The 23,835-nt window shown below is 35.7% G+C and overlaps 1 protein-coding gene and 1 long non-coding RNA gene across 2 annotated transcripts; both read left to right on the top strand.

The window, feature by feature from the left end:
- The first annotated feature begins 870 nt into the window (after positions 1 to 870).
- On the top strand, positions 871 to 7,080 carry LOC115259180 (uncharacterized). Its single transcript, XR_009999284.1, has 3 exons — positions 871 to 1,327; positions 1,392 to 1,462; positions 6,083 to 7,080. It is a non-coding gene; the product is annotated as an uncharacterized LOC115259180 (long non-coding RNA).
- Positions 7,081 to 18,765: 11,685 nt separating this feature from the next.
- LOC109621265 (uncharacterized) lies at positions 18,766 to 22,713 on the top strand. Its single transcript, XM_029859658.2, has 3 exons — positions 18,766 to 18,965; positions 19,027 to 19,139; positions 22,073 to 22,713. Exons 1-3 carry the CDS (start codon positions 18,829 to 18,831, stop codon positions 22,261 to 22,263), a joined length of 441 nt encoding a protein of 146 aa, XP_029715518.1. The 5' UTR covers positions 18,766 to 18,828; the 3' UTR covers positions 22,264 to 22,713.
- The last annotated feature ends 1,122 nt before the right edge of the window (positions 22,714 to 23,835 follow it).

The raw sequence follows: 23,835 nt of genomic DNA, 5'->3' as shown, positions 1-23,835 counted from the left end.
GGAATTCCCGTGCAATCCTAGAAGGGCCTCTGGGGTTGTGCCTCCGTGCCACCATCGAGTCATGAATCAGCATACTTTCCCACGCACACGTTGCCCAAATTATGAATTAAACCAAACTACACTTGAAAAGCTGGCATATTTTTCCGAATCGTAAACAACAAGGTTACGAAATGTCAAAGGACTTAGAAAAATTTACCTTAGCAACCGAGGCTTCACAGTGCCTTATAGGGCACTACATTGTTTTGATTTTGTATGGGATTTTGATGTTTCTTGGTCTTGTTGTTTACAAAATTTCTGTAAGAGTGAAATAGAAAGAATGAATTCCATGCAGCGCCCTATAGGGCACTGCATTTTTTGATTTTATATGAGATTTTGACGTTTCTTGGCCTTGTTGTTTACAGAATTTCTGTAAGAATGAAAGAGAAGGAGAGAATTTCTTGCAGTGCCCTATTTTTCTATTTATTGAAGCATCGCACTCTAGATTGATTTTATTGCGATCGTGTTGACTTTGTGCCTAGCTCATACACATTTTGGTGCCATCTTTATTTAACCAATGAATGGCACTGCATGAAATTCTCTCCTTCGCTTTTACTCTTACAGAAATTTTGTAAACAACAAGGCCAAGAAACGTCAAAATCCCATACAAATTCAAAACAGTACAGTGGTCTATTACCAGTTTGGATGAAGACTAATTTCCACGCCTTCTTTGTTGCTTGTTTTGCACTTCTTTTTGTCCGACATTTCTCTTCTCTGTATTCAACTAATTATTAAGTTTATTTTTGCGTCTTTTCTAAACATGAACACATCCAACCTGAAGACAAATCGAACGGTGCAAAAGTTATGCAGATCAGTTTAGCCTTTCTCGAGTTTTATCGCTCCAAGGAGAATTCAAACTTATTTTTATGTATAGAAAAGAGAAAAGGAAAATATGAAACCAGTTTATTTGCACAGACTCCCAATCGCGGGAGTCTCATGTATAACGAAATGGACCCAACGGAAAAATACTAACCTCAGACCGTATTTTACGTCATAAAACGATAGTGCATTCGAAAGCAATTAAAATGTGATGAATCCTAATTTTTGAGAGCTTGGCTAAGCTACTATATAAAGCAGTCGCAAATAAGTTCCTGCTACAGTCTCCAGCTTAAACTTCAGGTTTGTAGTGATAGAAAGGTGCATTTTAGTTCAAGATGTCGAATGCGATACTCGTTAGCGTGGTGGCATTGATATTGTGTGGAATTTTGGGGTCCGGAGCTCCAACAAACAAAGAAACAACTTCTGTGCAGTCCATAGAGAAACAAAACAATCATCATGAATTCGATTTGAGGTGAGTCGGTTTTGCTTTTTTTCTGAACAAGTTCAAGTAAAGTACAATTTACCGTTTGTTTCAGTCATAAGGTTAAAAGAGACAACGGACAAAACACTTTCCAGGGAAATCAACAGTATCAGCACACAGTAGTGGGTAAGTTCAAGCAGATTAGACCAAGCCCACTCATGGGCTCAATCAAGCGTTTTAACGTTAAGTAGAGCCCCGAACAAAGAAGCGAACCGCACCGGTCGCTGCTAAGTAGGGCTCGAAAGCGAAAAGTTTACGTACGGTTCGTAGCGGGGCTTAGAATATAGAGACACGCAAAGTACGGTCTCTATCCGTAGGTTCGTGCGCTCTCTCGCGTTTAGCTCTCTGGGCAGCGTAAAGAGGAGACGAAAGAACATGAGTATGGATTTGTTGCCAGGTATGTATATAGTTTCTAGAGAATGATTTTCTTGTTTTGTATAGGTAGGAGTTTATTTTAGTTTGCATCAAATATTTAAAAAAAATATTTTTACTTGCTTTGAGATTTTCAACCAAAACATAGACATAGACATAAACATAGATTCGTTACACGAATAACACAACAAATTGTCTGACATACAATTGTGATAGAGTGACAATACAAACGCAGAAAAATAATAGGTTTAAATTAACAAGCTTTGCTTAAGTATGTTATGAATAAAGTTTTCCCTTCTTCGCCAATTTTGGGATCATACATAACGAAAATGTATTGATTTTCTTATAAAAATAGTTACGATTGTTCATAATCACACCTTTAGTTTTTGATTCGGCCGATCGTTTCGAAACTAATATTTGAAGAAATGTATAGTGATTCAGTGAGTTTTGCTATTTTAACACGTACATGTTTGAGCCGGGGTTGCTACGCAGCAAGTAAAGTTTGGTTTCGCACATTTAGAAAAATGTCCAAATAAATAACTCGCGAAGTTTGTTCCGACAAGTTCCAAAATTATCGTCATCCGTCGCAGATTCCGGTGAGAAGCACGGTGTGTCTGGTAGAACAAATTTATTACAAAAAAATGGGCATCGCTAATTTTTACGCTACGTGAAAGCTGACGCTACCAGCTTTCATTCAAGCCCAACATCGAAATATTCCATCGGGGGAACTTTTTCATACAAAAATTGGATATGTTTGTTAAGTAGAAATAGGGATTAATTTGGAACCGTGCATTTTGTATGGGGAAAACAGTATTCTGAAAAAGTTGTTCGGGATCCCTCGGTGGATTTTTTTGGGGAACACGTTAAATGAAAGCTAGAAGTCCATATTTTCGAAAAACGGCGGATTTGGCGATGCCTAATTTTTTGTGATAAACCTTCACCATATGCACGCCGTGAGAAGATGTGCGTATTTTCTAACCCGGAAAAATACCATTTGACGGTAATAAGTGACCACAAGGTTTTCTTTCTTCACTTTCCGGGCTGAGATCCCCCGCTTTGAAAGAGCTGTGCCTCGCGTTTCGTTTTGTCGTGAATATTTCGAAAAAGGCAAAGGTGTTTTGGTTTGATTGCTGTTTTTGAAAATGGTGGTCGTCAATGGGTGGTTTATTAAATATAAATTTAAAAATATAAATTAAACAAACGAGACATTAGGAAGAAAGTGTGCGAAATGGGTAACTTCACCCTTGTAGAAACAATAAGGCAAAGCAGAAAAAAAATCTACGAAGACCCCATGCAAATAACACCGATCATACAAAATAGGAGGTTCGACATTAGATCTATAAAAACAACCCAACAATTGGGGAGATCTTTCCAATATTATTCACAGCTCTTTTATCCACATTTTTATATATTTAAAACATATTCATCAACATGTTATCTGGATCGTTTGGTACAATATGTCCACGCATCCTTCCTCCCCTGTAAATTCGAGAAGTACTTTGCCGAAAGAAAATATTCTGTACTGCAAGTATTTCAAAGAATCATCTTTGCGCGTAAATACAACGCAGTAGACCTGGCCGCTTTGATGCATGTGTCATATCTATGATATGCTGCAAGCATCAATATTGACAAGAAAAGTAACACGATTGCTTTCCAGGGTGATTCCGTACTGGCTGCGTATGTATAAGATTAGATAAGAGTAGTTACGATTTTTCAAAGACGCTTTGACTGTACCTAACTCAATTCAGATATCATAGAAACACTTCAGTAATTTTTTTTTTTGTAAAAACAAACTTTAATCATACCGATAATAATCTAAAAAAATGTAGTCGAGCTGCCAAGTTTCATCAATTAAAATAGGCGGTGTGCAGGACTGCCATGTTGTAGGTTTCTCGTTATAGAAAAAGTCAGGTGTTGGATGTTAATATACAATAATTGTTGTATGAAGTGCCAAAAAGGAGAGTGGGCTCATTATATACTTTGACAAATACGCAGTCTACTTCAAGCGCATATAATCTGCTTCCAACAAAATATTCATATACCAGCATCCAAAGGATCGCAATATATATTAAGATTTCCGATTGATGCTTTGTAACTAAAAGGTTGTGACTGAGTATAGAATAAGATGAAGTTAAAATACACGTTAATGAAAAAAGGTTGCGCAAACTTATCGCAGACTGTTAGAAGGCAGCTTCTACTATGACCAGGATTCAAAAATCTTGACCTACGCGAAGTTGTAAAGGAGACAACTACGTTATAAATGTGTTGGAAATGCAAGGGATGTAATTATTCAATAAACTTAATTATTAAAAAGATGCTCAAAATCTCAAATTTAGATAAATTTCTTGCGAGAAAGGCAACATGGATATCGAAGAGTTGGATATTATTTTAGATCAAAATTCAACCTACAAGTCATACAGTAAGCAACAAACATATAATTTAAAAAAAAAAAGATTGCTTGAATTCCGGGATTAAAAACAATCATAAATTATTGAGAAAATGATATCTTTAAACGCACCAAAACTGGTACAAATCTCCAAGGGAATTATTTATTTGAGTTCAATTTTTACTAAGTGTTTTCAGTCTTATCCAAAACCCCTTCTTTCAAAATATGAGCACAGATTATTTTACTGAATAAGATTTGCAATAACACCATAGAAATACACAAAATATTGCGATGATTTACAGAAGTGCAAAAAACCGATGAAACGGATAGAATAGAGACCACCGGTGCGCAAAGGCGACCGATCATTATTTTACTCACATGGAAACGAACGACCGGTGCGAAAATGGGTGGGTAACGAAATTAAAAATCGTTAACGACGTGCTGTTGCGTGTGTAGTATTAAGCCCACGAGTGGGCTTGGTCTTAGAACAGCAAGGTAAAATCACGCGATCTGTATTAATTCTTTCTTCAGTAACAGTTTACTAGACTAGAGGATCGTAACAAAATTATATCAAATTCTGTTAATAGCTTATAACATAACACAGTCTAACACAGTTGGTTATAAATTTCATACAGGATGATGTGAAAATAACAAAATTTCTAACAAAAAAGAAAATACATGTGTTCTAACACAAGTCTTACAGAATATGTTGCAAATACATGAAAAATATATCAAGTCCAATTATTTGTTTTTGATACAATATTTAAAAAATATTTTTGGCGTTTAACGATAGTTGGCCGTGTATACAGCTACATTGCTACACTACTGTGTGCAGCATAGTTGTCCCATGTTAAAAGTGATTCCCAAAGAACATGGGACAGCTATGCTGCACACTGAAGTACAGGAGATATACAGGGGATAGACAAAATGATCGGGACAGGCAAAATTTTCACTTTTCAAAAAATGTTCAACTAGCTGTAACTTTTCGAAAAGTGCATACAATATTCTCAAATTTTTACTATGAGTTCATCAACAAGTTGTATAACAGTGGTCCAAATTTGGAAAAGATCGGGCCATTCTCCACGAAGTTATAAGGATTCTTGGAAAAGGTAAAATTATTCGATAGCCAACTTTGGGCTGTTATATCTCCGGATTCAATGAACCGAATGCAATGAAATTTTGACCATTTATGACTTATGTAATGACATAACTTTAAATTCTTAATACGGAAGAAAATTATAACTATTAGATTATTTTTCTAATAAAATACCAAATTATCCAAAACTTCAACATCGTTTCAAAATTCAAGATGCAAATTATAGTTCATTCTTATTGACTCATATATAAATGTGTTTTCAAGGAAAGTAACAGCATAGCCGCCAATAAATTTGAAAAAAATAATGGAATACATATTAAAAACACACCAATTTGCTAAACAATCGTGAAAGAAATAAAATCGCTATAACTTTTTCTCTTGTAAAAAATTTCAAGTTAGGTCAAATGTTTTCTAGAGTACATTATATAAGTCATGAATGGTCAAAGTTTCATTGCAATCGGTTCATTAAATCCGGAGATTATATCAGCTCAAAGTTGGCTATCGAATAATTTTACCTTTTCCAAAAATCTTTAAAACTTTGTGGAAAATTCCCCGATCTTTTCCAAATTTGGACCACTGATACACAACTAGTTGATGAACTTACAGTAAAAATTTGAGAATATTCGATACACTTTTCAAAAAGTTAAAGGCTAGTTGAACATTTTTTGAAAAGTGAAAATTCTACCTGTCTCGATCATTTTGTCTATCCCCTGTATATACGGCCAATTAGCATTAATCGTCTTGTCGAAAAGATATCTACTATGCTGAAGGCAATGCTTACTGATTGCTTGTTCAGTGATGAACTTTAACTCAGATAACTTTACTGCATAGTTAGTGTTCGTGTGTTGCAATATCACTTATTTCTATATTTTAATCCATTTTTCTTCAACAGACTCAAGCGTCACCACTACAATGATGGGACCACAAGCTGTTGGTACTAGTGCTGCAGCTGCACCTGGAGATAGCCTTGATTTACAATTATCGTGTTCACTTTGCGCCGGGAAATAAAGCATACGAAATAGTTTAAATTCAGTTGTGTTTTTTTTACTATGAGAAAGACGATTTTATCTTTAAACTTTATTATTTTTTTTATTTGTCCCATATTTGGCACACACTTTATTCATGACCAAAAGAACAATGTGCAATATCAGTTTGCCTATTTGAATTTGGTATTAATTTTGATAACGGCCTAAGTAAATCCCTGTAACTAGGATATAATCGATTCAATAAATGAGATTTGAAAACTAGAAAATGAAGATCAAATGAGGTTTGAATGTCACAAATAAATAGGCCCAGTATCGGATCAAAGGATTCTTTCGCTGTTGCATTCGAGCAGGGTTCTGACGTGTTAGTACGAAAAAATATTTATGAAAACGGGCGGGAAAGCACTTGGCCATGTTCCGGACTAGAGGGTATGCCTCTAAGGACGTGAGCATCTTACTGACCTGAGCCGATCCCTAGCGTGCGATCTATCAAACTTCATGATTTTTGCCGCTTGTGATCTTAGGGTTACACTCGGAAAATCTCCAGAAGTGTTCTCACAGATTTTTCTTGAAATTTCTTCTGGTATAGGTATTTCCTAGGATTTCAATCAAATTTGATCCTGGACTTTTCCTACAGTTATACTCGGCATTTCTTTAGGAACTACTCCGAGGATTTTTCTAAGTTTCCTTTCGACATTTCTCATAAAATTCTACTGGTAATTTTTCGCTGAGAATCCAGACTTTCCCTAAGAATTTTTCTTCTCATTGGATTACTTATAGAGTTCATCCCAAAGTGCCTCCTAAAATTTCTTCAAATTAGCTCCTGGGATTATCTGTTGAGCTCCTTCAGGTATTTCTTTCTAAGATACTGATGGGTTTTTTTTTTCCTTCTGAAATTTCTTCTGGAATTCTTCTCGGAAAATATATTTGAGTTTCATCCAGATTTGTTTCCGTAATTTTCTACATTATTGCTTCCTAGAACTGTTCCAGTGTTCCTACTATTTATTTTTTATTTCCTGTGTATATTTCTCTCGGTGTTTTTTTCTGAAGTTTTCCAATGGTTTCTTGGATTTCATTTCGAGTTTTTCTTTCCGATATTTTTTTTTTCAAAAAAATTATCTTGCAATCTTATTTGCTCTCGTGAGAGGAAAAAGGTTACTTGAAAGAGTTTTTGGAGATTTTTCAAGAAGAATTCAAGCAGAGTTCTTTACGATAAGTGTGGGAAGAATGCTAAGAAAAAAACAAGGGAAATCTAGAGATCAAAAATTTAAAAAAAAATCCGAGGTGGACTGCAGTGCAATTTCTTCAAAAAAAAAAATGCAAGGAGAAATCTCAAATAAAAATCCAGGAAAAAATGTGAAGATATGGCTGAAACGTTGGAGGGGCTTTGAGTGGTGATATATTGCGATATATTCCTCGATTTCTTTTGCAGATTTGCCCAGGATTTGTTCAGGGTGTTGATACAAAATATCTCCCACAAATCCTCCTGTGATTTTTCCTGAAAATGCTTCCAGGATTTCTTCAAAAAATTCTTCGGAATCGCTCCTGGAATTCTTGCCGGAATTCTTCCATGAAGGCATAAATCGAGTAATTCTTCTGAGAATTTCTTCTGGAGCAATCTGGAATTGCTTCCGGATTATTCGTGTAATTCCTTTAAGGATTTCTCATGGAATTGTTTCAACAATTTTTCCCGGCTTTCTGTCGGATTTTCTTCAAAATTTCTCCTGGTGTTCCTCTCATATTTTTTTTCACAAGTGTAAGCCAAGATTTCATTTGCAATTTTATTACAATATTGGTATTACAATATTTTACAATAAAAATCATGATTACCTTTTACTCCAACATATTTATATATACAGTCGGAACCCGCTCGTTGAGCCACAACCTCCACCCAACCAACGAATTCGATTCGCTAGTTGGGTGAAGTGACAGCAGCACAAGGAGCGTGCGCATTGTTTTTTTTTTAAATCATTGTTAGGTTAGAAGTAAAAAGTAAAAATTTTAAATTTGTTTTACATTTAGAGCAAAACTGATACGTTTTGCAAGATACATATATGGCCAATGCGAGAAATAATTATTTTCACCCATTTTTAGTCGGTGAAGTGAAAATATAGATGTTTATGAAATCACCCGGACAAAAATGCAAGCACAAAACGCTTTCAATGATAGACAAAATAAAGTTTGCCGATGTTTTGCATTTGTTTCGAAGTAATTGTACGTATTGTTTTTTTTTTTTTAAGAAATATGAAATAGAAAATATTCTCGATTATCAGTAAAGTTTAGGAAATCAAAAACTCATTAGCTCGCCCCTCGGAATCACAGATTGGTTGTCATTTTCAGTTTGACATTGAATTATGACATCCAGGTGCTTTTTAGTTGGCTGACAGCCCAACTAACGGGGCCCCAACTAAAAAGCCACCCAACTATTAAGCCCCCAACCAGCGAGTCATGACTGTAGTGTGATTCACTTCCATTCGATTTTTGTGTCGGCCACATATAGAAAATCCGCAGCTATGGCCGATCACTGTTTTGACATCATCCGATCTCGTGCAAATGGAATACTACTTAGTGTTGGTGCTTTTTACGAAGTTGGTATTAGCAAAATTAAAAAAAGGAACTGGAATCTCTCCCAGTGCACAATGGTCCACGAAACAGATTTACGAGGAAGGATGCATTCAGCGCCTTCAAATGATTTTTAGATGAATATAGTCTTCTACAAAATTGTTCCTAAAAATAAGGCCCTCTTTTCAATATACATGAAAATTAGGGTGGTCCATATTTTCAACGAAATTGGTAACCAAACTTTTTTATTTGCAAGAATAACTATGTACATTATTCGGGATAGTTGTAGATCCATCCATTTTGAGCAAGTTTGCTGAATACACTTTTTATGTAGCTTTAAAATTGACCGATCTAGAGGTATTTTTATGAATAAGCTTAGGGTGTTTCAAGAAAAACCGGTTTTCTGGCGTTAACTTTTTCAGTTTCGATTTTTCATCTAAGTCGCCCAAAAAACACTTGTACCGTCTACCCCCGTTGGTTTGGCCGTATCTAATCTGAACACTTTTTATTTGACCCTCGCTAATTTGCACATCGTTTAAACTAAAAATGGTTCAAACGTCATTCTGCTCATGGAACGGGGTGAAACGGAACGCAAAATCAAAACAAAACAGCAAAAAGGGTGTGTTTTCGATGCTAACAGGGTTACTAGAAGTTCAAATTAAAAAAATGGACCCCGTTTGTTTGCATGAGGTGTCGTTCAAACCAACGGGGGTAGACGGTAGAACATTTGAAGACGCGTTCTTTCGTGCGCTGAGATGGTCGTTATCCCTTTTGGTTCAATAGTTACAGGCATTTTTCTTAAAGAATCATAGTTTTTTAAAAAGACGTTATGATGGGTTGGGGCAAACATAAAAAATATCTCATGTCCGCATTCAAAAGAAGAAATGTTGTTATAAAACATATCAAAAAATTAGAGGACTGTTATTTTTGTAACTCAAGTGAAAAATACTTGAAAAGTGCCTATTTTTTTTCTAAAAAATCATCAATATCTTTTGAACGGAATGAAGTAGCAACATTCTCAGCGCACGAAAACATGCGTTTTTTAAAGTTCTTAAAATGGTTCCTTGACAACTTTGATAAGAAATTTGAAATAAAAAAGATAAAGTGTTTAAACTGTTTTGACCAAATTTGGAGCATTTTCCCATAGTTTTCATAGGGTGACGCTAGAACAAATCGTTTTATTGCTTAATTTTTTTTGTTTCAAATTTCTCGTCAAAGTCGCCTAAGAACTACTTTTAGAGCTTCCAAAAACGCGCTTTTTTGTGCGCTGAGAATGTTGCTACGTCATTCCGTTCAAAAGATATTGATGATTTTCTAGAAAAAATAGGCACTTTTCAAGTATTTTTCACTTGAGTTACAAAAATAACACTCCTCTAATTTTTTGATATGTTTTATAACAACATTTTTTCTTTTGAATGCGGACATGAGATATTTTTTATGTTTGCCCCAACCCATTATAACACCTTTTCAAAAAACTATGATTTTTTAAGACAAACGCCTGTAACTTTTGAACCAAAAGAGATAACGACCATCTCAGCAAACGTAACGACGCGTCTCCAATTGCTCTACAAGTGTTTCTTGGGCGACTTTGATGAAAAATCGAAACTGAAAAAGATAACGCCAGAAAACCGGTTTTTCTTGAACCACCCTAAGCTTATTCATAAAAATACCTTCAGATCGGTCAATTTTAAAGCTACATAAAAAATATCTTCATCAAACTTGCTCAAAATTCATAGATCTACAATTTTCCCGGAGTATACATTTATTCTTGCAAATGAAAAAGTTTGGTTACCAATTTCTTTGAAAATATGGACCACCCTAATTTTCATGCACATTTTAAAGAGGGCCTTATTATTAGGGACAACTTTGTAGAAGACCATATTTGCCTAAAAACTCATTTGAAGGCGTTGAATACATCTTTCCTCGTAAATCTGGTTCGTGGACCACTGTGCAGTGTTTTCTTGTGTCCTTTGTGAATTTCTTCCGGGTTTCCCTCCAGAAGTCATTCATTTAAAAAAAAACTTTCAAAGAATTATGAATGTAATCCCGGAAGGAATTCCAGGAAAAAAAACGAAAATCGCGCGAGGAACTGAGGGTCAAATATCTGAAGGAATCGTAATAAGTACTACACTGGAAATTGCGGAAAATCTTTCACTATTTCTCTGGAAGTTCTTACGGATGTCCTTCTATGTTGCTTACGGAACACGATTTCTCTTTGGATTTCTCTTGCACTTCGTCTCACATTTTTTTTTTTAATAATTATCCTCTATTCTGGAACTTTTGCAGAATTGCTTCAGAAATATCTACAAAATAGCTTTCTAGGGATACTACAGGCAAAATTGTGGGAAAACTGATATCCTGAGAGAATCTCCGATAGCAACCACGGAGAGAACTCTCAGAGAAATCCCTAGAGACATTGTTTTGGCACATGGCAAAAAGTTCCTACTGATAGAGAGATTGCAAAGGGGCCGTTCATAAACCACGCAGTGTGTCGTTGATCAGAGCATGGCATAATCGCGCGTGATTGAGATACAAATGATGAGCTTTGATGAGCAAGCAATCGGTGAAAAATAGCAACATTGCTTCTAACTTTTATACTTCAAAAATTCTGCTAGGTATTCTTCTAGAGCTTTCTCCTGGCTTTTTGCTGGGATCCTGCCAGGCAATCTCCCTGGAATGCTTGCATAAATTTCTTAAGTTGTACTTTCAGGGATTTCTCCAAGGACTGATCCAGGAATTCCTCCAGAGATTTTAATTAAAGATTTCCTCAGATAAAGCCTGTATCCGTAAAAATCGGGACACAGAAATACAGCAGTTGCTCTGCAATAGATACATTAAAATTGTTCAAATTTTGCCTAATCCAGGGACGTGCAATTTCGAAAGGAAAACATGACGCACGAAAGCTGTAGCAAATCGTTTCCCATGCGACGGGACTGCTGCGATGCTTCATAACTCACACTGCAACACGCTCATTCATTATTGCTACTGAAACAAGTGTGTTTGAAAATTGAAGTGAAACACTTTGGATTTTCGTTTCAATTGTGGGTCATTGAAAAATTTCGATGTGCTAAAAACACTATTTAAAACAATTTTTCAAATAGTGGTGCACGCAAATAGAATGATCGTTATGTTTTATGAAAAAGGAACACAAGTTCGACCGCTTAAATCCAATTAACCGGCGCCTGTAACCATTGAGAGACTAACGCGCAAGAGTGAGACACTACTGCTCTGCCGAGTGAAGCACAAGCAACGCCACCCCGAAGAGAGACTACCGAGTGCTACGATGAATGAGAACGTATTCCGAATCGAAAAGAAAGACTCGAATAGTGTGTCAATCAGATAAAGTGACTCATTCAAATGTTGCATGAAAGTGTCTCATTGAAACGAAATTAAACGCCCCTGCTAATAACGTCTTAAGATGTGTTCATTTCACTTAGAAAATTTCATGAGAATCGGTGTAGTGTTTTTTTTTGTAGCAATGGAACAGTTGAACGCACGCAATTGAATTTTGTACAGCCCCTTGTTTTGCTTTTCTGCGCTGTAACTTTTAAATTTGGCAAAGGAAATGTCTGGAATTTTGAACACAATCCTCTCAATCTACATTTGTTGCATAGGCAAAATTTCAATAAAATCGATGCATTATATACAATTTTATAGTCGAAACTTGTATTCGGACTGAACGTGATTTTAGCCCACTAAGGCAGCAATTAGTCAGCACCCTTTATTGTTTCGATTGTACTATTGAAAGTACTACACCAATAATCATCAAATTTTGCAGGCATAATACATATACACATAATCAACCACCTTCTGTGAAAATTTCATGAAAATTGGCAGAGAAATTCAAAAGTTATGAATAGGCAAACATCGTAGGGTCTGGGACCATTTGGGCAGGAGCACCTATTTTGGGCACTTGCTGCTATAACTCAGTCAATTTCAAACCGATTGATCTGAATTTTTGAACATAGCTAGATACTGCGCCTTCCTGATCGTGTTTCAAAAATCAAGTCAATCGGTTCAAAATTGACTGAGTCATAGCAGCAAGTGCCCAAAATAGGTGCTCCTGCCCAAATGGTCCCAGACCCTACATGAAAAACACGAAAAAATTTCACTCACCCCTAACCACACCAGTATCAGTAGCTTTCAAATCAATTGATCAAAGTTGATGAAATTTTGCAAGAAAGTGTCTCTATAAGTATCATAACTGCGAAATTTCATATTTATCATCACAGAACTTTGAACTGTAGCGTAAAAGAACCATCTATTATGCGAATGAAAATTGGTCATGATTGTACAAAATGCTTAAAACCACGTCTGTTTGTTTTTCATCCATAGTTAAAAGTAATGGTTCGATTTTTATGAAATTTGGCACAAATAATAAACATACACCAAAGAGTTCTCAGTCATTTTTTTTGGCCAATTTTACCGATTCATTACAGAGCTACATCCGTACTTCTGTGTCCCAATTATTGCGGATACAGGCCTTATTCCAGGATTTCTTCCAGTGATTCCTATAGGAATTAATCCTGGAATACTTGCTGGAACTCTTCCGGGAAATCTTCATGGGATTTTTTCAGGATTTCCTCCTGTGATCAATTCAGGACCTTCTCTATGGATTCCTCCAGAACACCTCTATCAGTTCTTCCAGGGACTTCTCTGGATATCCAGGTATTTTTTCTAGTATTTTGCTTTGGATTTCTTCAGGCATTTTATATTGGGTTTCAGTCCTACATAGATTCCTCCAGCAATTCCTCCTTATACTTCTGCTGAAATTTATTGAATGATAAATCCCAGAATCTTTCTAAGAATTTCTTCAGAAATTTTTCCTAAGAGTCTTCATGAAGTTCCTCCGGAGATTCCTCCAGGCATTTTTATCTAAAAGATTTTATCCTAAGATTCCCCCATTAATGTCTAATGGGATTCTTCCAGGAGCTCCTCTTGGCCTTCCTGCAAGAGTTGCAGCTGGATTTCTCAAAACAATCCCTACTGTGGTTCTTCAGCAATTCCTCCCAGGACTCATGCAGAATTCTTCTAGGGTTTCTTTTAATAATTTCTCCTGGGGTACCCCCAAAAACTCTTGGGATGATTCAAGACAATCTTTCTACGATTCTTTCAGAAGTTCCTTTGGTGTTTCTTCCAGGAATTACTCCAGAAACTTCATTTTGTTTTTTTTTTGTTTTTTTGATAATTTCCCATGGAATTCTTCCTGGAGCTCCAGCTGGGATTCCGCGAGCAATTCCTACCGTGATTCTTTCAGGAATGCCTGTAGGACTCCTCCAGAAAGTTTTACTGTGATACCTGCAGGAATCCCTCTAGGGATTTCTCTTGACATTCTTGCTGGGTTTTCTAAAGACTAGTAGGTATTACTAGAGAAATCTCGTGGGATGCCTCATAAGTACGGACAATGGAAATTCGCGATTTCGCGGAAGCCGCGATATCCGAGAAATTGCGCCTTGATCGCGAAATTTGAAATATCCCGCGAAATGCTGCGAAATCTGGCAGATTTGAGAAACTTACAAATTTGCATTGATTTTAAACTTTTAAGCAAAAATTGACTGTTAGCTTTTGACAGTGTAGAGTAATTTACGATTCCTTATCTGCATGATGAAAACTTTTCTTATCTGATTTTCGTCAAACTTGTTACTTTTTCGATGAATTTATGATTGCTCTTCACAAAATTCAAACGAATTTTTCATTTGGTCTTCAAAATTTTTTCCTCAACAAAATGGTCAAAAATATGAGTCCGCGAAATTGCCGCGAAATTCACAAAAGCAGTCCGCGAAATTTGAGAAATTTTGCCGCGAATTTCCATCATGCAACAACTCAAACTCCGTGAGTTTTCAAGATAGGTTTCAAGTTTCAAGTTTCAAAGAGTTTTCAAGATACATCATTCTGAACTGTTTTTGTGTTATCCGAAATACTTCTGGCCATTTTGGAACCGATAGGCGGGTCTCACGGAAATCGGTTCCGGTGGTCCCGGGGTCCATTTTTTCTAAGATGAATAAACACCATCATGCGACATATCAAACTTCATGACTTTGAAAGTTATAGCATATTATCACAATGATTGGTCATTTAGAATAAATGTGGCCGTTTTTAAATCGGTCTACCAATTTTCCGTAATCCAGGTCCGGGGCAAAGTTTTGGAAATGGTTTTAGACTGTCATGTGGCATTTCAAACATCGCGGTTTTCAAAATATACCATTGTGTGCTAGTTTTGCTTTGTATGGAATACTTCTGGCCATTTCGGAACCGACAAACTAATTACCGGGAATTGATTTTAGCGGTTTTTCGAATGTGAACGAAACAACATCAAGGTTTTTCAAGATACATCATTCTGAGCTGTTTTTGTGTTATCCGAAATACTTCCTCCTGGTATTTCTTCAAGGACTTTTCCATGTATTTCTCAAGGAATACCTCTAACGATTCCTTTAGCGATTCTCTAGTTATTCCTTTATGGATTCCTCCCGATATTTTTTTAAACAAATTTCTCTTAGGATTTTCAAGGCATTCCTGATGAAGTTTCACTAGAAATTTTTGCAGAGTTTTCTCCAGCAATCCCTCCTAGGATTATTCTAGTCATTCATACTATGATTCCTTCCGGAATTCTTCTAGGGATTGTTCTAGACATTTATATTGGAAGATTTTCAGGAATTATTTGTGAGGTTATTCAAGACAATTCTTCTGTGATTCTTCCAGAGGTTTCTCAGGCGATTTCTCCAGGAATTCCTTCAGAGATTTTGACCTGGAATTTTTCGAGAAATTTTTTATGGCCTACCTCCAAGAATGGATTACCTGAGATTCTTTCACGAACTCTTCCATGGATTTCTCCGAAATACCTCTACAGATTCTTCGAGGGATTTCTCTAGACATTCGTGCTGGTATATATATTCAAAGAACATCTTTTAGGATTCATCCAAGCATTCCTTATGAGTAGGGACAATGGAAATTCGCGGCAAAATTTCTCAAATTTCGCGGACTGCTATTGTGAATTTCGCGGCAATTTCGCGGACTCATATTTTTGACCATTTTGTTGAGGAAAAAATTTTGAAGACCAAATGAAAAATTCGTTTGAATTTTGTGAAGAGCAATCATAAATTCATCGAAAAAGTAACAAGTTTGACGAAAATCAGATAAGAAAAGTTTTCATCATGCAGATAAGGAATCGTAAATTACTCTACACTGTCAAAAGCTAACAGTCAATTTTTGCTTAAAAGTTTAAAATCAATGCAAATTTGTAAGTTTCTCAAATCTGCCAGATTTCGCAGCATTTCGCGGGATATTTCAAATTTCGCGATCAAGGCGCAATTTCGCGGATATCGCGGCTTCCGCGAAATCGCGAATTTCCATTGTCCCTAATGATGGTATTGAATCATATTCAACCCCGGAACATCCGTAAACTGGTTCCATGGCACTTGGTGACCGAGATGAACTTCCAGACATATTTTTCTATCATTCTAGGTCATTTAGGTCTAAAAACTAAAGTGTTCTCATATTGAAAATTTGCTTTTTCAAATATGGCCAATTCCAATGGCCCATTTTGATTTAGGAATAACTCCGGAACCAGTTGGCCATTCCAAAAACCCTTAGAAAATCCCTAAACTTGAAGGATATGTGCTTCTTTTGTCAAAATTTGGTTGAAAAATATTGAAAAACAAAAAAGTTATAGCGAAAAGAGTGTTTTTATTCGCATTCTCGTTAGGGGAAGGTGGCAACGGAAGGGTTAAAAAGAATCATCTTCTTAACCCTAAAAGGCCTCAGTTTCAGCCCTTCATGGCCTCAGTTTCGTCACCTCGCTGAGTGTGTTCCATCAAAGACGAGCTCTGAAAGGCTCCTGGGGTTCAATGGACCGCAGATATCCCTTTTAGGGTTAAACATGTTTAAATCGATTTTAGATGACGAAAAATGATATTAAGATCAAAATAAAAAATTTGGGTATCAGAGGGTTAACAGGGCAATTCAATACTTCAGCCAAAACGAAACGTCTGTTTGACAGAAAATGAAATTGTAAAACTTCTGTACAAAATCTCATTTATTTTCAATCCCACTAGGTCGATCTTATGTTTGTTTTTTTTTTTTGTTAAACAAATAAAAACCGTATCTTTTCAAGCATCGCTTATTTTTATGACTATTTAAAATGCAAGTCACGATATGTCACACCCACTACAGGTCCAGCTGGAATAAAATAAGATAGATTACGCCAGAGATGATACAAATTAAGGACTGTTCAATTTATAAAACGGACAACTTTACAAGGCTATAAAAAGAAGACGCGTTGTTAAAATTTAACCACCCTTGTTTCGTTGTTCAGTACGTCATCTGCCATTATGGTAATCATTTTTGAATCTAATAAAAATAGTTTTATTTTATAGAAAATCGGCCAGGTGTTAAATGAGGTGAATTTTTCGATTGCTGAAAATTGAAAATATATATAAAATTACTGTTCACATAAGGTATATTGTTTTTAATTCCAGAAAAGTATGTGCCATGCTGCAGCAGCATGAGTAATAAACATTCTGGCAAAATTTAATATCAATTGGAAAATTAAGTGTTGAGATATTAAAGTCTCAAGTGTGATTCGATTTTTTGAATAAAATTCAATTGTAAAGCAAAAAGGGCATGACATTTTTAAATAATCAATTTTTTTATGCATCCAGTCGAAAGTGGGAATAATGCGGTTTTAAATGCAGAAAACTGCGTATTAATAGCATTGCTGGTTTAATTACTGTACGCCATTACAGACACAGTATTCAAAAGAGTTTCGTTCTCTGAAGGTTCTTCCAAATAACCGTGCAACCTAATGCAAATTTTGCATAACAATGATGTTGGAAATAAAAACTTTGCACCCGATTATTATTAAATAAGGTGTACAATAACATAGGACCAACTTTATTGAAAATAAATAATAACAAGATTCGCTAGGGTCGAAAATCTGCATCAATGGAGCAAAAAGTATGGAATTTTTCAATATGACCATCTTTAAGGAATAAATTTATGATGAAAAATGCAATAAAAAGTAAATTTCTCTTCTGTATCATTCAGAGAGCAATATTCTACTACTCTGGGCAAATTTTTAGCCGAATCCCTGATGCTATTGCAACACAGGACCTAAATGAACATTTTTTAATAATTTCTATGAAAACAAGGCAACTCGCTATATCCAAGCTGGAGAATGCTTGGTGCATTATTACTGACCAACCATTGAACTTTACCTTTAGTTGAATAGTATAAGATTCCAATACATTAAAAACTTCATGAAAATGTGCATGTTAAGTATGTGGAAAGTTATGTCGAATTTTGAGAAATGGGTTTTTATTGATGTTTTACGAAAATCGCTTCAGTTACACAATAAAGAACATTTTGCTTAATGTTATATTTTTCCTACATTTGAGAATAGCTATAGAAAGTTATGCAAAATACTGATAATGATTTTATTGAAAAATAAAAAAGATATCGCACAAGCAAGTTGTCCGTTTTATAAATTGAACAGTCCTTAGGCGATCGTATTCGTGTTGAGTGAGGATGATGCGAGAAGCCATAAATTGCATGCCGCAATAAAACAAAAATTAAAAAAAAAGATGATACCTAGCCAGCCGACCATTGCGAACAAAGTTAAAGGGCCATTAGCTCATCTCTTTGTCGAAAATCGGTTCTTATAGTTGAACGAATGCCTTTCCGAACAACATTGTTACACAAGAAACACAAATATTCTTACAGGACTGAAGTGTCCTCTTCAAAAAAAGTCACCGATTTGACAAAAAGTGCTTCTAACAACATATTAGTCCGATACAACTGTCAGGTCGAACAATATTTTGCTTGACGAAAACCAGATTAAACTCACAGGAGGTGTGTTTGGGACTTCCCAAACGTATGGGAGTTCAACGTAGCACGAAACGGTTCAGAACTCGTTGCCGCCGTAAAACAGTCGCTAATAAATATTTAAATTTAAATTTGGTATGGTTAGAGTTTTTGAGCGTCTGCCGTAACAGTGAGAATATAACGCAAGATCAAACAAGTTTTTGCTTCAGTCCTCAGCCAACACTTTAGGTTGGTAGTGATAGAGAGTCGCTGCATAGTCAAAAAGCTGTTCAAGATGTCTCGTGTGATTCTGGTTGGCGCATTCGTGTTGTTTTTATGTGGTTTTCTGGTGTCTGGAGCTCCAACTAAGAAAGAGACACATTCTGATCTCCACATAGAGAAAGATAACCATCATCATGAATTCGATTTGGGGTAAGTCAGTTTTACTATTGAATAAAATCAAAGAAAGCATAATTGATTTATATTGTTTCAGTCATAGGTTCAACGTCAAACGAATCAACGGTCAAAATACTCCCCGAGGAGGTTGGAAAAACAACCCAGAAATAGAGATAATCAAAGCAATACTGTACGCTTCTGTGAGCTTTGGTAAGTTAAAACAGTCGATGAAATGGGGGTTTCCAAGACGAGTCTTATGACGGGTTTTTGAGGAAGAACGTTGTGTCGGAATGCTTTTACGTTCCAAAAATAGTGGAGGGGTCGGCCGAATCAGAAATTCTGTATTTTATACTTGCGCGCCTTCCTGGAGACACTACAGAGTATTTTGTGGTTTAGGCTCTGAGTTGGTCTCCAAATTGACATAGTTGACTTCCACTGCCTTTTTCACAAGTTACCTGGGTAATGGTGGAGTACTGACGATCAAAACGTGATATTGGTAGGATTGATACAAGAGATAAAAGATCTGAAAATGTTATCTAATGTTCAATATCCGAATTTGATATTTCAAGCTCAAACGCTGATATTGTTTAGATCTTACAAGATCTAAAAATGATGTGATGATGATGTTCGAGGAGTAAATTTCAGATATTATTTTTAGATCTGATATCTCTTATGTCAATCAAACCAGTATCACATTTTGATTTCAATATAAAAATATGCCATTATTGAGCTCTTTTCCTCTACCCGGGTTAGCATAACATCGGAAGTAGTTCATTGTACATACGTGAAATCTGGTAAAGGAGTGCAACCCAGAACACCATTACCCCGAATCATTCAGAAAATCACCAGAAAAGTTGTTTTCCATGGACAAATTATTGAAAATTGATGAAGGCTCATCAGTTAGAAAACGGTTTTCAAAAATTAAGTTTTGCTTCATGCAAAAATTAAAGCAAATTAAAAAAAAATCAAAAATAAAAATGAATGGGACCCTGTTTAATGTTATTCAAGACGATCTGAAAATTCACAAATATTTGAGAAATAATTGATCTTTTTTTTTTGATGAAAACTAAAAAGCAGTACCAAATAATCTCGAATAACATTTCGCATATTTTTCCTTTATTTTTATTTTTTATTTTTTAAATTCAATGTAATTTAAGAATGTTTAGATGTTGGAAAACAAATTATGCATATTTTTTCATTAGAACTTGTACGTAGAATCTATTTTTGATTTAAAATCTTTAAAAATGTCTTATTTTCGTGATTCGAGCTAGAAATGCTCCTTCTGAATGGCTCATCTAAAAATACGCTTTTTTTGTTCACATAGTGGCCCACTCAGGATTTTCTGCCGTGAGCAGCATAGTTGTCTCATGTTCTATGGGAATCTCTTTTAACATGGGACAACTACCCAAGTAACAATTTCTATGCTTTCTGCTCTTAGACATAATTTATGAAGGTTTTGGCATTGATTTGATAAACCCTCTTATGTATAATGAAGCATCATACATTACAAATCCGTTTTAATGATATGAACTACTTTAAAACACTTTATAGATACCTAGAAGTCCATTGTATAAAACTGATTTTCTTTTCTCTTAGCCGAGCATGAATTTCGTTCTAAGCGAACTGTTAAGTACGTAATAAAACTTGAACCTAAAACTTTATTCAATGCCGCACGCAAGGCATATTGTATCGATCTTAAAGCTTTAAAGATTGCACCAAGTTATCATAAAGCAACCATATACCTTTTTGGAATTACAAGTGGAAGCCATAAAGCAAGCTCAGGGGTGTCTGGTACCGCATTGGGATTTTCCTTCAAGAAAAAGATTTGTTGCGCAATGCCCACGAAAACGTATCCAATTATCCATAAATTTTCTAAACCACTGAAGAAAACATCTGGGTTTCATTATTGAGAATCATTACCACAATATACTTTCCTTACACTCTAGCAGATGAAACAGAAACCTCAAAATAACTCGAAACACTACCGAAAAACTGGTGAAAATATGAAAGTTTTTGTTTGATTACATTTTTGACGGCTATCGGCTAGCCAGCAAGCTCTTAAGAGCAGTCAGCCTGAACCCGCATTTCATTAAAACCTAATAGTCTTTGAGTAGCGCACATAATATGCGTTAAGAATTAGTGGGCGTATGCTTGGCTTTACTTCGTATTTTTGAAGAACAGCAACTCTATAATATGATTCTAAACAATTACAATCAAAACCAAGAGGACTTAACTTGACGGCATCCATATTTTTCACGGTTTTCTATTCCTGCTTACCAGTTGTGTACGCCATGTAGATGTTTGGATTGTGATTTGAATGCACAATTTTGCAAGCGGGGTTAAAATTGGTGTTTTGTAGTACAACAAAAACCAAATCTGGCATGGCGCTTTGTCTTATCCAGCAGTAATTTATTGCATAATACCGAAAAACTTTTTTCGCATGAGTTTTCTCTGTCATAGAAGCAAAGTCTTGTGCGTACAAATTTGCAATTAAATACTAATAATATGGCTGACCAACACAGTTTTGTTTTTTTTGCGATTTATAATTTACAATTTACTTCAATTTATTTGATGATTTTAGTTATATAAGAAAACTAAAAATGTTACTTGGGTATGCTGCACACGGCAGTTTTGATGTTCGGAGTAATAACAGATTCTATGTAGTTGCTTTCGGGATAATGGTTTTCGAGAAAGTGGTGTTCCACAAAGCGCATTTTTTGACATGAATAGTTTGATGATTAACCAACCTATAAGTGAAATGAAAAAAATATATATTTTTCTTTTAAATGCGACGTTTGATTCCTTCTGCAAAATGCAATTTTCGACAACTTTGTCAAATACGTCTTTCTTTATGCTATGTCTTACACTATGCGAGATATATTACGATCCCAAGATACATTTTGATAACCAATCAGTTTTGTAGAAGTGTCGACAATCGTAATTAAACATTGATATGTAGTCTTTATTTTGGTTTTATGGTGATTCTTAAAACGTTTTCTAGCCTAATTGACTGAAAAAAAAATGATACTTTGAAATCATGAATTGCATCATAACTTTTCAACGAAATTTTTTAGGTTTTTTGCGTTTACTACTAAGTTCCGATACTGTATGCAGTACTTGTACAACTAATTATTCCTCAACAGATCCGATTGTCATCTTTACAACGTTTCCACAGCCACCTGGCGCTGGCGTTGGTGCTGGAGCATCTGCCGGTGCATTTGGTGGAGCAGCTGGCCCAGTTGGACCACCTTCCAGTTTTGGCGGTGCTGCTGGTGTAGAACCACCAGAACAAATGATCGATTACAAAGTATTGTGTTCGTTGTGTGGAAAATAAAGCGTGGTTTGTCGAAATACATGTGTGTTATGATCTTTAAAGTGCTCGTACAATCTTTGCCGATACGCCAAATATTTGACCTCTTTTGACAGATACATACACTCCCGATCAAAAGTTTGGGGTCACCCCCTCAAAAACATGTCATTTTTTCAGGCCCATATCTCCGCCAATTTGCGTCCGATTTCAAACCCCTAGATCTCATTCAAAACATAATCAAAGAAACTTTGAACATGATTTAAAAGAAACTTTTTCAAAAAAATTTGTATGTAAACATAGTCCAAAGTTGCCAAATTTTCTAAGAAAATGAATATAAACTTACGGCAGTGTCGCGGGAAATTGGGTCGACCAAATTTGAAGATGAGAGCGGTAATATAACCCATTTTCTATTAGCTTTCAACTGCTTTTTACAGAACTTAGCTAAACAATTTAGAAAAAAAGTTATTGAGTAAATTAACTCTTCATGTCATCGACCAAAAGTTTGGGGTCACTTTTGTAAAACGTGGAAAAGTGATTTGGTGATATGTATCTAGTTCAATTTTAATTATTTTTGGCTCATTTCAAGGATAAATAACTAAATTTACTTTTGATGTCTTTAACTTATTCAACGATTTTTGTATATAAAAATGTTATGTAAAGTTAACACATTTCACCACATTTCAAAAAATGAAGCAACTTTACGTTAACTTTTAGTAGGTAAATTTCAACAAATATGTGCGGTTTAATGTCTATGCAGTAAGTATCATTCATTGTATTTCAAATAAGCCAAGAAGAATAAAAATTGAATGAAAGATGACAATGACAATGGGTCTCCAGTTAGCCTAGTGGTGAAGGCTATGGATCGCCAATCCGGAGACGGCGGGTTCGATTCCCGTTCCGGTAGGGAAAATTTTCTCGACTCCCTGGGCATAGTGTATCATTGTACTTGCCTCACAATATACAAATTCATGCAATGGCAGGCAAAGAAAGCCCTTCAATTAATAACTGTGGAAGTGCTCAAAGAACACTAAGTTGAAGCGAGGTAGGCCTAGTCCCAGTGGGGACGTCGAGCCATAAAGAAGAAGAAGAAGATGACAATGATATCAACATATCACTTTTCCATGTTTTACAGTAGTGACTACCGCGAAGTGATCCGACGGCTGTGAAAAAAGTTATACCCTAGGCAAAGTGCGGCAAAGTATTGAGTTTCATTATTGATATTATTCCTCAATTAACCTAGGATATAACTTTTTTCACAGACGTTGGATCACTTTGCGGTCTTCGACATAGTTGTTTGGCCTATAGTCATCTACAATAATACCAAAGGGTTTGATTATTGAACGCTTACAGCGCCACCTAGGGGCAAAATTCGAAAACTGAAAATTTCTGCATACATTTGGCCCAGTTTTCCCATACAAACTTCAAGCGTTTTGAGCGCCCCCTTAGGCTCAACCGATTTTGCTCAAATTTTGAACGTAGCTTCTGGGAGTCCAAAAAAACTGATTGAGGAGGTAAGACTTGACATTTTTCGAAATTTTTGTTTTTCATATACTGTGGGCCACCTTAGGGGGCATCCATAGAGTATGTTACGCCAAG

This window comes from Aedes albopictus, chromosome 3, assembly GCF_035046485.1.
Source record: "Aedes albopictus strain Foshan chromosome 3, AalbF5, whole genome shotgun sequence".
In the NCBI taxonomy this organism is placed as follows: domain Eukaryota; kingdom Metazoa; phylum Arthropoda; class Insecta; order Diptera; family Culicidae; genus Aedes; species Aedes albopictus.
Note: the sequence above shows the minus strand (reverse complement) of the source record. Positions and strands in the feature narration are given on the sequence as shown.

Excerpts from the sequence above, each read along its gene's own strand:
- LOC109621265 (XM_029859658.2), top strand. The coding sequence starts at position 18,829 with ATGTCTCGTGTGATTCTGGTTGGCGCATTCGTGTTGTTTTTATGTGGT. Across the intron at positions 18,966-19,026 it reads CATCATGAATTCGATTTGGG|TCATAGGTTCAACGTCAAAC; the intron begins GTAAGTCAGTTT and ends ATATTGTTTCAG. Across the intron at positions 19,140-22,072 it reads GTACGCTTCTGTGAGCTTTG|ATCCGATTGTCATCTTTACA; the intron begins GTAAGTTAAAAC and ends ATTCCTCAACAG.